This window comes from Elephantulus edwardii, unplaced genomic scaffold, assembly GCF_000299155.1.
Source record: "Elephantulus edwardii isolate Elephantulus edwardi_28Jun2011 unplaced genomic scaffold, EleEdw1.0 scaffold00043, whole genome shotgun sequence".
Classification (NCBI taxonomy): Eukaryota; Metazoa; Chordata; class Mammalia; order Macroscelidea; family Macroscelididae; genus Elephantulus; species Elephantulus edwardii.
This window is the reverse complement of record NW_006399793.1, coordinates 15,103,006-15,115,520: the sequence shown is the minus strand read 5'-3', so window position 1 is coordinate 15,115,520 and position 12,515 is coordinate 15,103,006. Positions and strand designations below refer to the sequence as shown.

The 12,515-nt window shown below is 40.1% G+C and overlaps 2 protein-coding genes across 2 annotated transcripts in view; both read right to left on the bottom strand.

The window, feature by feature from the left end:
* The window catches only part of GPR150 (G protein-coupled receptor 150), a 1,311-nt gene extending 854 nt beyond the window's left edge, over nt 1–457 (bottom strand). The window contains exon 1 of the mRNA XM_006885393.1: nt 6–457. Within this exon, the coding sequence (XP_006885455.1) occupies nt 6–457 (452 nt within the window). The remainder of the gene's footprint in view (nt 1–5) is intronic.
* A 10,222-nt stretch (nt 458–10,679) lies between these two features.
* Nucleotides 10,680–12,515, bottom strand: part of ARSK (arylsulfatase family, member K) — a 68,791-nt gene continuing 66,955 nt past the window's right edge. Inside the window, 2 exon segments of the mRNA XM_006885392.1 lie at nt 10,680–10,739; nt 10,741–10,997. Coding sequence (XP_006885454.1) covers nt 10,680–10,739; nt 10,741–10,997 — 317 coding nt within the window.

Here is a 12,515-nt window from a genome sequence, read left to right as displayed (position 1 = left end):
GGCGCTCGAGGGCGATGAGCGCCACTAGGTGGGCGGAGGCCCCGCGGCCGGACGCCTGCAGCAGCTGCTCAGAGCGGCACGCCAAGTCGCCCGAGGCCGGGCCGGGCGCGCCCAGCAGTTCCCACACCAGCTGCGAAAGCGCGCTGCCTCCGCACGCGTACAGGTCGGCCAGGGCCAGCTGCACCAGCAGGAAATCCATTTTGCGACGCTTGGGCCCAGCCCAGGACCCAGCGCCGCCGCACAAGCGGCACAGCACCATGGCGTTGCCGACTACCGCCACCACTAGGACGACCCCGAGGAAAACCAAGCGGACTTGACTTCTGGTTAGCCCGAGTGGCTGCGCCCCGGGAGCGGGAGCTCCGTGCCCAGAAGTCAGGTTGAGACTCCAGCTCAAAGAGTGGAATGCGGAAAGGTTGGGCGCCGGTGGTACAGTTGAGAAACCGAAGGAATCATCCATCCTTAGCCCAGATGCAGACGTGGCATGGAAGAGAGTGATCAGGGCGCGCGAAACCAAGGTGGTGGCGAGGCAGCGCGGGACGGGAATCTGTCTGCAAGTTCGGAAAGTTAGTTGAAAACGCGTACGAACAGAAAGGGAGTCGGATTGGGGCGGGTTTGCGCTTTGTTGTGTTTTGTAACTGTCCTCTTCATTTGCTACTCAAATGTGGGTTATACGCTCAGAAGCACACATCATTCCTGTTCTCCACCCTTCTCTAACACCCCCTCCTCCCGTTTTGGCTGATTCTCTTCCGGCTGTAGCCGTGACATTCCGCCTCGCCCCCCCACCCCCCACTACCCCCGCCACAGTTGGAAACCTTAGTTTTGTAGATCGGATCTCACTGTTAGATATTTACACGTTGAGACCTCTTTCTCCCACTTTTTAACAGGCTACTATTATATGGAAAAGGATTCTTCTGACTGAGATTGCCAAAACAGAAGAAAAAAAACCCAAAAAGAAAACAACCCACAAGCCCCCAAATCAAACTGTTTCATGGTTGTATAGTTAGTTGCCCGGGGGGGGGGGGGGGAGTAGAAAACGCTCTAGTTTGAATTTTTTTTAAAAAGCAATTTGAAATGTCAAGGATTTTCAGTAGCATTTGAAAAACAGTAACATGAGAAACAGAGCAGCGTTTATAGCAAGAGGGAAAATCTAACAGACGAATCTTTGAAAGGATATGCGTGTCTGGTCAGCCATGAGAGCGTTCTTCTTGAAAGGAAGTCAGTGATGTTGCTTGGCAATTGAGAGTAGCAGTGGCTTTTGCAGATTATTTCAAATACTCTTCATTACTACAAGAGGCCGAACACAGCTGCTCTCGGTGATGTAAAATTCATTTAATTAGTGTGAAGAGGGCATTGATAGGTTTTATGCAAATAGTGTCTTTATTTCTTTTCCCCTAATATTTTCATCCAGTGAAGGATGTGTCATCACGACTTTTCATTCTCTTCGTTCCCTTTTCCAGCAGATGGGAGGTTGCTAGGAGGGTCTACGCCTCCAATAAGCCTAGAGAAAAGATGACTAAGAAAAAGATTAGGTGGCCAATTTTTAAAAAAGAAATTCAAGGCTCAGGAAATGGGTTAGATGAAATCTTGCCTCTTTTAGCCCAACCTCTTCACAACATTTTTCCTTTTCCTGTTGGAAGCGTCAATTTGCCTTTTATGCACAATCTTCATCAGTCATAGTGAAAGCACAACTTTCTGCATTTTCCTGGTGGAAGGAGGAAGTAGTGTTTACTGAACCTGTTCAAAGTCATGCTCCTAGGTTAGTGAAACATTTGCATCTTTAAGATGCATTGGATGGGAGGGTTTGGTGGATATAGTCTAGCTAGCTGCAGCATGAATCTCACATTACATGGTTGGGCAGGAATATGTAAATAGGGCAATCCACACTGTGATTGGCTATCTCACAATTCCATAAGGGGATTGGCTAGTCTCACCAGTAAATTGAGTAATCCAGCAGCAGGAGAATGAGACCTTGGCTGCCCCAGGAGAAAGAAGCAAGATAATAATGTAGGACACTCTTCTGCAGTAACAGCAGCAACCATGGCCAAACTAGAGATTTGAGGTGAGATGGGACCTTGGGACCATTGCGCCATTGCAACTGGAGCTAAGAGCATTAGCCCAAGTTTGTTGGACAACTGGGAGTGGGGAACGGTAATCCACCAGACCAAGAACTGTAGAACCCTGGTAAAGAATGAGGATGGAAGCCAATATTGGCAATATTGATAATTTTAAAACAACAAATGGAATTTTTTTAACAGGCTGAGGCCTGGGAGCACATTTCAGGAACTATCCTCACTGTAGTCTGCTACTAACCTGGATTATAACCTTTTGGCTTCCCTAACATGGTTCTGTGTGGTCAGTGAGTTATTGGATTAGATTTTGGACCCAGCAAAGCAGAAAGATTGGTGTTGAGATGAGTAGAACGAGATATGGGAGCTTGGGGGACATGTCTTACTTTATAGTAATTGTTTTTGTGTTATTGATGCTGTTAACAGGGACAGTTCCCCTTTATGTAGTAAAGATCAGACATGGCTGTCACCACATGGTTCTCATTTTTGGTTTTTGTTGTTGTTGTTGCTCTTTTCATGTATGTGTTGCTGTTATATGCCATCAAGTCACCATAGGGATCCTACGTACAACAGTTCTGAAGCCTGCCCTTTCCGGAGCCAGTCTCACAGCCTCTGACACACCTACCCCCATTGCCTCAGTTAGTCTATCAATCCATCTCATCTGGGATTTTCCTCTCCTGTGCTGTCCTTCCACCCTTCTGAGCATCATGATGTCGTCCAAGGATTGGTCCCTAATGGCTACATGCCCAGATTATGTGAGATGGAGCTTCAAAATCCTAGCCTCCAAGGAGAAACTAGTTTTCACCCTCTCCAACAAGACCGATTTGTTTTTTTTGGCGGTCCATGGTATGTTCAAGACTTTTTTCCAGAACCGCAACTCAAAGGCATCGATTCTTATTCTGCCATCCGTAGTCATTGCCCAGCTCTCTGATGCATAGCAAGTAATTGCAAAAACCATGGTCTGTATCAGGTGCTCCTTAGTCTTTAGACTGGCATCATTACTTCTCAGTGCTCTGGAGAGGTCCCAGACAGCAGATTTTCCCATTGCAATTCCTCTTGATTTCCTGGCTGCCTGGTGTCAAGACTGTTGATTGTGGAGCCAAGCAAGATGTAATTATTAACAACCTCAAATCTCTACTCTATCACGATGCTGTCAATTGGCTCAATGGTGAGAATCTTGATGTTGATCTTCAATTCATATTGAAGACTACAGACCTTGACCTTCTGCAGCAAGCACCTCAGTTCCTCCTCAGTTTCAGCAAGGTTGTGTCAGTCTGCATAATGCAGGTTGTTGATTAGTTTTCCTCCAATCCTAATGCCACATTCCTCCTCATAAAGCCCGGCCTCCTGAATGATTTGTTCTACATATAAACTGAAAAAGAATGGCGACGGGACACATCCATGATGCACTCCTTTTCTGATTTTGAACCATATAGTTTTCTCCTCTACTCTGTTCTGAGGACTGCTTCCTGGTTCAAGTATAAGTTTCTCATAAGCACAATCAAATGTTCTGAATTTCCATTCTCTTCAAGGTTAACCACAATTTGTTGTGATCTACACCATCAAATGCCTTTGCATAGTCCATGAAACACAGATAGATATTCCTCTGGTACTCTTTGCTTTCTGCCAGGATCCATCTGAACTTTGGTGATAATGTTTCTAGTGTTTCTCTTCTACACCTAGCTTGTATTTCTGGTAGTTTCCTGTCAATGTACTATTCTAGTCTTTTTAAGATAATCTTTAGCAGGATTTTGCTTGCATGTGGTATTATATATTTATACTGATATTTTCTGTATGAACCAAGGGAAGCTCTGTGGAAATATATGAATAATTATTCTTGGGGCATTATTTAAAGAATAATTTTATTTTCACATTCTCCCATCAGAGTGTTTGGGTCCAAGGCCTTTTATCTGCCATAGTTTATGGTCTATTTCTTACTGGTCATAAATCCATAATTTAATGATTTCCCAACTGATACTAGAGGATTATTTCTCTTTAACATAATTGATTTCTTAAAATTCTGTTTATATACAAAAGAAGACAACTGGTGAAATGAATATTTCATAAAGTTTAACGAATAAAGATTGGTAAAACAATTTTTAAACTTAATTCTTATAAAAATAATTTTTATTTTGTGCCATAGAATCAGAATCAACTCATAGCTGACTTTCCAGTGGGTTTTTAGAGGTTGTATATATCACATAGGAGGGTATTTACTATCTTTCTCTCACAAAACAGCTGGTGAATTTGAACTTAGTGCCTTTAGGTTGGCAGCACAACCCCTAACCAATGGGTCACCAGAGCTCCCCAATCAAAATGATACATGCAGGTTTTCTTCTAGTTCAAAAGGAACTGGAAAGTTGATAACAATACATTTCCCAGTCTCACATGTTGTCACTCCTATCCTCCCTTTTCTAAAAAACACAATTTAGAATTTAAGGATTTTTGTATATATGTAAGGGATATTTATTTGCCTGTTTATTTATTATACAGCCTTTATCTTGTTTTTAGGTAGTAAAACATACTCAGTATTTATAGCCTCATAACTTCAACTGGAAAGTATTCCTTCTTTCTGTTTTCTAAAGTGTTTTGTAGAATTCACTGCTGAAATTATCTGGACCTGCAGTTTTCTTTGTGAGACAGATTTTAATTCTGAATTTAATGTCTTTAATTGATATAATTCAGGACGTGGTATTCTCAACCACTTGCAATGGATCAGACAGGTGGACAGTGAATAAGGATATCCGACAGGTGAAGAATTGATGCCTTTGAGTTGTGGTGCTGGAGAAAAATATTGAATAGCCTACAGACTGCCAAAAGAACAAACCAGTATGTCTTGGAAAAATTGTAACTAGCTTTGTCTTCCATACTTTGGACATGTAGCTGGGAAAGGGGCATCATTCTTAGAAAGGTGGAGGGTCAGCGAAGGACAGAAAAACCTGCAATGAAATGGGTTGACAGAGTGACTTCAGCAATGGACTCCAGTGTCTCAGAGATGATGAGGATGGCACAGGACAGGGCAGGGTTCAGGTCAACTGTTCATAAAGTTGCTATCAGTCATACTTGACTCAATGACACCTAACAACAACAACTGGTATGAGGGTATTTAGGTACCATTCCTTTATGAATGAACGTGGGTGGTTGTTGGTTTTCAAGTTTTGCATGACATCTAAGTCATCCAATTTATTGGTGTAACATTTTTCTTACTATTCCTTTAATGTTCCTTATCGATCTTTTAAGGGAACACATTTTTATTGATTTCCTCCACACAGTTTGTTTTCCTCTCCTGGTTCATTGATTTCTGCTTTTGGTTTTATTATTTTCCTCTTTCTAAGAATTCATGGAGAAGTAGTTCAATATTTGGTGGGCTTCTATATGAAAGGTTGTCTTCCTCCAACGAAGAAAGATGAGGCAGTTTCTTCCTATTAAGACTTTATATCATTTACAGCCTTGGAAACCAATGTAGAGTTGAAACTATCTCAACAAAAGTAGAGGTGGCTTCATGTTGTTACTTCTGCTTTAGGTTTAATCGTTCATCTTTGTAGAGTTATGGTATAGATGGGTGGCAACTGTGGATGAGTGATGCAGGCTGGATACTGTATCCCAGATGAGGGGTCTACAAGAAAAAGCACCTAGCACTGAGGTCCCATGAGTTTATAGAAGCCTCTAGTAGGATGGGGCTTTCATGCCATCCTAATTTTCTCTCCTTAATACAAAAATTACTTCACAAAATGAAAAGCTAATGATTGGTTAGGAAAGACTTCTGAATGATAAACCTTAGACACTCAGAGAGTCCATTTCTACTTAGGATCAACTTCATGTTGCAGAGTAGAAATTCCTCATAGGGTTTTCCTGGCTGTGAAAATCACCAGGTATTTCTCCTGTAGAGGCACTGGGTGGATTTGAATCACCAACCTTTTGGTTAGCAGTTGAACACTGAACTATAGCACCACTGAAGCATAAGGCCTGAGTGGTATTTATTTAAAGAAGTTCTTACATATAAAAAATCTTTATGAAGAAACTTATCTACATAAAGAAAACTTAATACTGAAAAAATAGTACTGAAGATTCTAATAAAGAGAAAGGTATGGTGTGTTGTTTTGAGGGGCCATTGAGTCCACTCTAGCCCACAGCAAATGATGAACAACAGATCTGAACCTTGCTCTAAACTGCCTTCCTGTCTCCCATGCTCATTGCCTGTGTCAGTCTGTCTGTCTCCTTGAAGGTTGTCCTCTTTTACTGGCCCTCTGCCTTTCACAGCTTGATGTCTTTTCCCAAGGACTGGCCTCTCCTGATAATATATGATAATATTTATGTCTCACCATCTTTGCCTCTAACGAGCTCCCTGCTTGTACTTTCTCCAAGACACACTTGCTTGTTCTTTTGGCAGTCCATAGTTGTTGCTGTTATGTATCACCGAGTCAAAACTAACTCATAGCTGACCCTCCAGCCAGTTTTTAGAGTCAGTAAATCACATGGGAGATTTATGCTATGGAGCAGCTGGGAGATTCAAACTGGTGCCTTTAGATTGGCAGCACAACCCCTTACCACTAAGCCATAAGAGCTTTAGCAGTCCTTCAGTACTCTTTGTCAGCAATATAATTCAAAGGCATCAATTCTTCTTTGAGCTTCCAGATTCATTGCCCAGTGATCAGGCATACCTTAGTCTTTAAAAAGACAACCTTGCACTTCAGCACTTTGTCATCGATAACTTCAACCTTTTCTCCGTCTATCGCAATGCTGTCTAATGGTCCAATGGTGAGGGTTTTTATTTTGCTGATGCTGAGATGTAAACTATATTGAAGGCTGTAGCCTTTGATCATCTTCAGTTGGTACTTCCAGCCTTCTTCCCTTAACTGCAAGCAAAGTTGTGTCATCTGCATAAATTAGGTAGTTGATACAATCTCGGTGCATCTTTCTTGTTCTACAGAAAAAGTGTAAACGTGTAATTTAATCTGATTTAGAATGACTGAATATCAAAGAAATCCATTCTTCCTACATTAAACTACATTTAATGATGTAATAAAAATACTAATAGTATTATTTCTTTTTATAACTAGAATCCATGTATAAATAGATTCTAAATTTGTATGTCAAATATAAGCAATAAAAATGAAAATGCTGTGGGTTAAGTGTTAGACTAGGAGCTCTGTAGGAGAAAGCTGAGTTTCTTCCTATAAAAATTTATGGCCTTGAAAGCCACATAAGGAAGTTCTATTCTGCCTTATTGGGTCACTGTTAGAACATTACATTCACAGAGAAGCACCAGAAGCACAAGCTGGATTTAGAAGGGGCTATGGCATCAGCAATATTATTGATAATATCAGACAGATCTTGGCTGAAAACGGAGACTTTCAGAAGAATGTCTACTTGTATTTTATTGACTATGCAAAGGCATTTTGACTGTGCTGACTGTATCAAACAATTACCTTGAGAAGAACAGGAGTTTCAGAACATGTAATTGTGCTTATGTGAAATCTATACCTAGATCAAAAAGCTACTGTTTGAACAGAGCAAGGGAACACTAAATGATTAGAATCAGGAAAGGTGTGCATCAGGGCTGTATCTGCTTCTCCATACCTATTCAATCTGTGTGCTGAGAAAATCAACTGGGAATGTGGACTTTATGAAGAGTATAGCAACAAAAGGCTCATCAACAACCTGCATTATGCAGGCGACACAATCTTGCTTGCTGAAAGAGAGAAGGACCTGAAGTACTTGCTACAGAAGATAAAGGACAGAAGCCTTCAATATTGATTGTTGTTGTTATGTGCTGTCAAGTCGCTTGTGACTCATAGCGACCCTATGTACAACAGCCCTAAACTCTGCTCTGTCCTGTGTACCAATCACGCTGTCTCTGACACTCTCATCCCGATTACCCCAGTCACTGAATCAATCCACCTCATAGAGGGCCTTCGCCTCCTGCACTGTCCCTCCACCCTCCCAAGCATGTCGTCCCTCCTGGCAACATGTCGAAAGTATGTCAGATGAAGCCCCAGAATCCTTGCCTCCAAGGAGTAGCTTGGTTTAATCCTCTCCAAGATGAATCTGTTTGTTTTCCTGGCAGTCCGTGGTACATTCAGTACTCTTCTCCAGCACCACAGCTCAAAAGCATCCACTCTCCTTCTGTCCTCCCTAGTCATTGTCCAGCTCTCTGATGCATAACAAGCGATTGCAAAGACCATGGCCTGTATCAGGCACAACTTAGTCTCCAGAGAGACACTGTTGCTCCTGAGTACTTTAGAGAGGTCCTTAACAGCAGACTTTCCCATCGCGATACGCTTTTTGATTTCCTGACTGCTGGTGCCAAGAGTGTCGACTGTGGAGCCGAGCAAACTGAAGCTGTGAACAATCTCCATGTCTTCGCCATCCATCCTGACGCTGCCAGTTGGTCCAGTGGTGAGAATCTTTGTCTTCTTGACATTGAGCCTCAGTCCATACTGAAGGCTGCAGTCCTTGACCCTCTGCAGCAAGTGCATGAGGTCCTCCTCAATGGCCCAGCAGGTGGGAAAAATGTTTGGAAGGAACTCAAATGAAAATGAGGCTTTTTCATAGGAAAAAAAAACATTTTAAAATCTATCTTGGAACAGATAATTTACTCAATTATAAATGTTATATAATAAAATGACATTTCAAAACCAATGGGGAAAGGTAGGTATTCAATAAAATGTCAACTGTGTAGCCATTTTTTAAAATGAAACACATAATCTATAGCTGTTTTTAACATATAACACATTATAGATAGATAAAAGATCTAACAGTTTTGTTTTTTAAGAAAACTCGCTAAGAAGCTAACAAGTGGTGTAGACCATTCTAAATGTGACACAAATAGTATGTGTCAACAAAAAGCTGTAAAAGCAAAAATATGAAAAGGTCTGTAAATTTGACAACATGAATATACAAATTTTTACAGACCAAATTCCCTAAGAACAAAGGCAAAAGACAACACCAAGTTACCATTTAAAGAAGGGAAATTGAGGCACCAGTCCATGAGTATCTCTGAAAGGGCCAGAGGGAGTGAGAATAGCATAGGCCCTCACTACCCCAGAGCAGAAAGCAGATAAGGAGCCCATAGCCCAGCGACATGGCACCTCTAGAACCATTGCAGCAGCAAGAGGTTCATTTATTCATTGCTGACTGACAGATTCACAGTTATGGTAACAATAATAGGAGAGGCAAATAATATCACCTAAAACAAATTCAGGTTTTAGCCAAGCAGTCCCAAGGCACAATTCCTCAATTAGTCCATGATCTGATTTCAGTTCGGTAGTCAAATCCAAATCATCCAGCAAAGTTTGCCTCTAAGCAAACAAGCACCCTGAAAACTATAAGTCAGCTTCTCCTTTAAGCATCCAGCAAGAACAGCAAACATCTTTAACTATATTCTTTATCTTGGGGCTCCTCTCCTTACACCTTGCCACAGTTTCTTCATAGTAATGCCACAGTCTGTCCAACATCATCACTAAAGTCTCACTAACAGGGTCTTTTCTAGTCTCCCTCAAGTCTTGCCTCCACAAGTCCTGCTTGCCTCATGTCTTGTTATTCAATGTCTTTCTGCTCAGTGTGGGAAGCACTCTTTCTCTTAGCCTAGTCCCACAGCTGTTGATGATTTGTAAGGCCATGTGTCTGCAGTTAAAGTAGCTGGAGACCAGAGGGGGCTAACTGTAAAGGCTTTAAAAAGCCAACTTTTAGGCTAAAACTACATTGCAAACTGGAAAATAAAATATTTGCAGCTTCTTTACAAAAAGCTAATATCTAAAGCACTCCTATAATAAAAAGACCAACATGTTAATAGAAAAGAGGCAAAGAAGTGGGATAGACCAGGGTAAAGAAAAATTAGTTACTGTTAAATATTTTAAAGCATTATTTATCTTACTCTTACTTAGATAAAACTGATCTATTTTTGAAAATCCCATCAGGTTGGCAGAGATAAGCATTTCTGATTATGCAGCACATTGGCGAGGATCTGAAAGCATGTACCAACTAAAAGTTGGTCAATAATTTTAGCATAATTTTGCAAGACATATTCTTGACCTAGAACTTCTGTTTCTAGGAATTGAAACTGTTAGGTGGGGGAAAAAGCTAGATGCAGAAAAATATGTACCATTTGTGCAGGGGAAAATATGTGTGTGCTTGTAAATGCACATAAGGTTCAAAGAGTTGCTTTGAGGAGGTCACTGGCTGGCTGGGGTCCTGGAGAAGGAGAAAGACTTCTGGCTCAGTGTGAATCATTTTATACTGTTTGAAGCTTGTACTTTCTGAATTACCTTTAAAAAAAGCAGTACTAATGGCACAGCTAAGGTTGAACAAATTGTATCCCATCAAATACAAACAGCCATTATATGGCTCATATGAAATAATTCTTACATCTTAAAATTATATATTATTCCATGAAGCATATTATATTACAGTATTTTATTTTTTTCATATTTCTATGAAGTTGTTAGAAATTGTTAACCATGAGGTTTTAATAGCAAATCATTTTTAAAAAGTTAAAAAAACTCTACAGTCATTGGTATTTAGTTATAAAGTATTAATGCAATGCTTAAAAAGAACTAAAACCCAGTAGTCTTAAAACTATGATTACATGACTGATAATGACCTTTTAACATATTAATAAGTTGCTCTAGAAAATGATTTCTGAGTAACTCTTGGATTAATGTGAGCCTTTAAGCCACTGACTGATTGCTCTTTTGTACTTCCTCGGTTTTTTCAGCCAGTCCTGATGCCATCTCAGATTTGCTATGACATCTGAGTAGTTTTGCCCGGTACTTTTTTTCCAGTTGATAAACTGCTCTTTATTGTACTTGTGGACAGAAGCAGAAACTTTAGGGTAGTTTATAATTGAGCGAAGCTTTTGGTCCAAAGAGTAAGTAAGATCTGGAAATTTTGTGGCAATATTTGTTAGTTCATCTGGATCCAAGGAAAGATCTGAAAAGAAAAAAATAAATTCCTGTCAAAATAATTATCTTCTTAAAGAGAAACAATTTTTAAAAAAAAATTGTTCGACAAATGATGTACTAAAATTAGTTTTTATTTTCACTTTCTGTTATTCAAGTAAATGAAGGACAATATAAATGGTAACTAGGTCAAATGTTAATATCTCTCTGACATATACCAGGTGAGTGGCATAGTCTGTTGAGAGTGTGCTGACAGCTGAAAGGCCCCCTTTGGGAGTTTAAATCCATCAGGTCCTCCAAGGAAGAAAGATTGCTAATCTCCTCCTGTGCACTTTACAGCTCCATAAATCCACTGTAGGGTCAGCTATGAGTGTCAGTTCCAACCAGACAGCAATGACTTTAAGTTAATTTTATATGCTATTAATTGTATATAATTTTATTTCACATAATTTTATATGCTATTATCTCCTTTTCTCCATCATCCTGTTATTCTTCCTTTTTTCTTATCCATTCTTAGATGGCATGTACAATCAAACCTTTACCAGTGCAGTAATTAATCCAATTATCATGTTTTTAAGGTCTTCCCTATTTTGGCATGCAGAAAAAACAATTTCAGTAAACTTATATTTTTTTATCTCAATATCCCCAAACTTTCTGGATATAAGAATTCTTGATATAGGTAAGTTCTTACAACCTGACTTAGTCCTAGTATTCTTTATTTAGCAGCATCTTACTTAGATGATTTGAAAGGTGTATTTATTAGTATTATCCTTTTGAATAAATAGCCATGAGGAGGAGGCTTCTCTTAATCACCATCAGCAAGATAGTAATAATACATATTTCACATGTATAAACACCCATTTACATACGATGTGGGAAGAGAGAAGGCAGTTAGAATGCTAATCTAGTGAGAAAAACAATCTTAAGAAATGAACAACTGATGTTGAGGAAAATCTCTCATGGGCCTGAGTGCCTTGTCCTGGAGGCCACTGAAGATCCACATTATTAGGTGACTTCAGATGGAAGCTTTTTAGAAAAGGAAACCATTAATTAAACTCTAAAGGATGAGGAAAAGGCTACTCCCCTTATTTTGATAGTCACACGTGCCTTTTGTAGAAAGAGATGAACAAGAGATGCCATTACTCTCCAGGATTAAAACTTACAGACCTCCGTTTGAGGCTAAGAATTCCTGCCTCAGAGAAGGACTTAGCTCCTGCTCTTAGAGCTAATGTAATCAGTTTGGCACCTAAAGAAATATTTTGAAAAAAATAATCTAGACATTTGTAACTAGGAAGAAAATGAAGAAGAAATGAATACTGGTAATGGCCTTAGCACAAAATGCAGTTATAAAAAAGCCTATGTCTGTGGTTCACAGCTTCAATTTGCTCGGCTCCATGGTCAACACTCTTGGCACCAGTAGCCAGGAAATAAAAAAAAAAGTATTGTGATGGGAAAGTATGCGGTTGGGGACCTCTCTAAAGTACTCAAGAGCAACGGTGTCTCTCTGGAGACTAAGGTGTGCCTGATACAGGCCATGGTTTTTGCAATC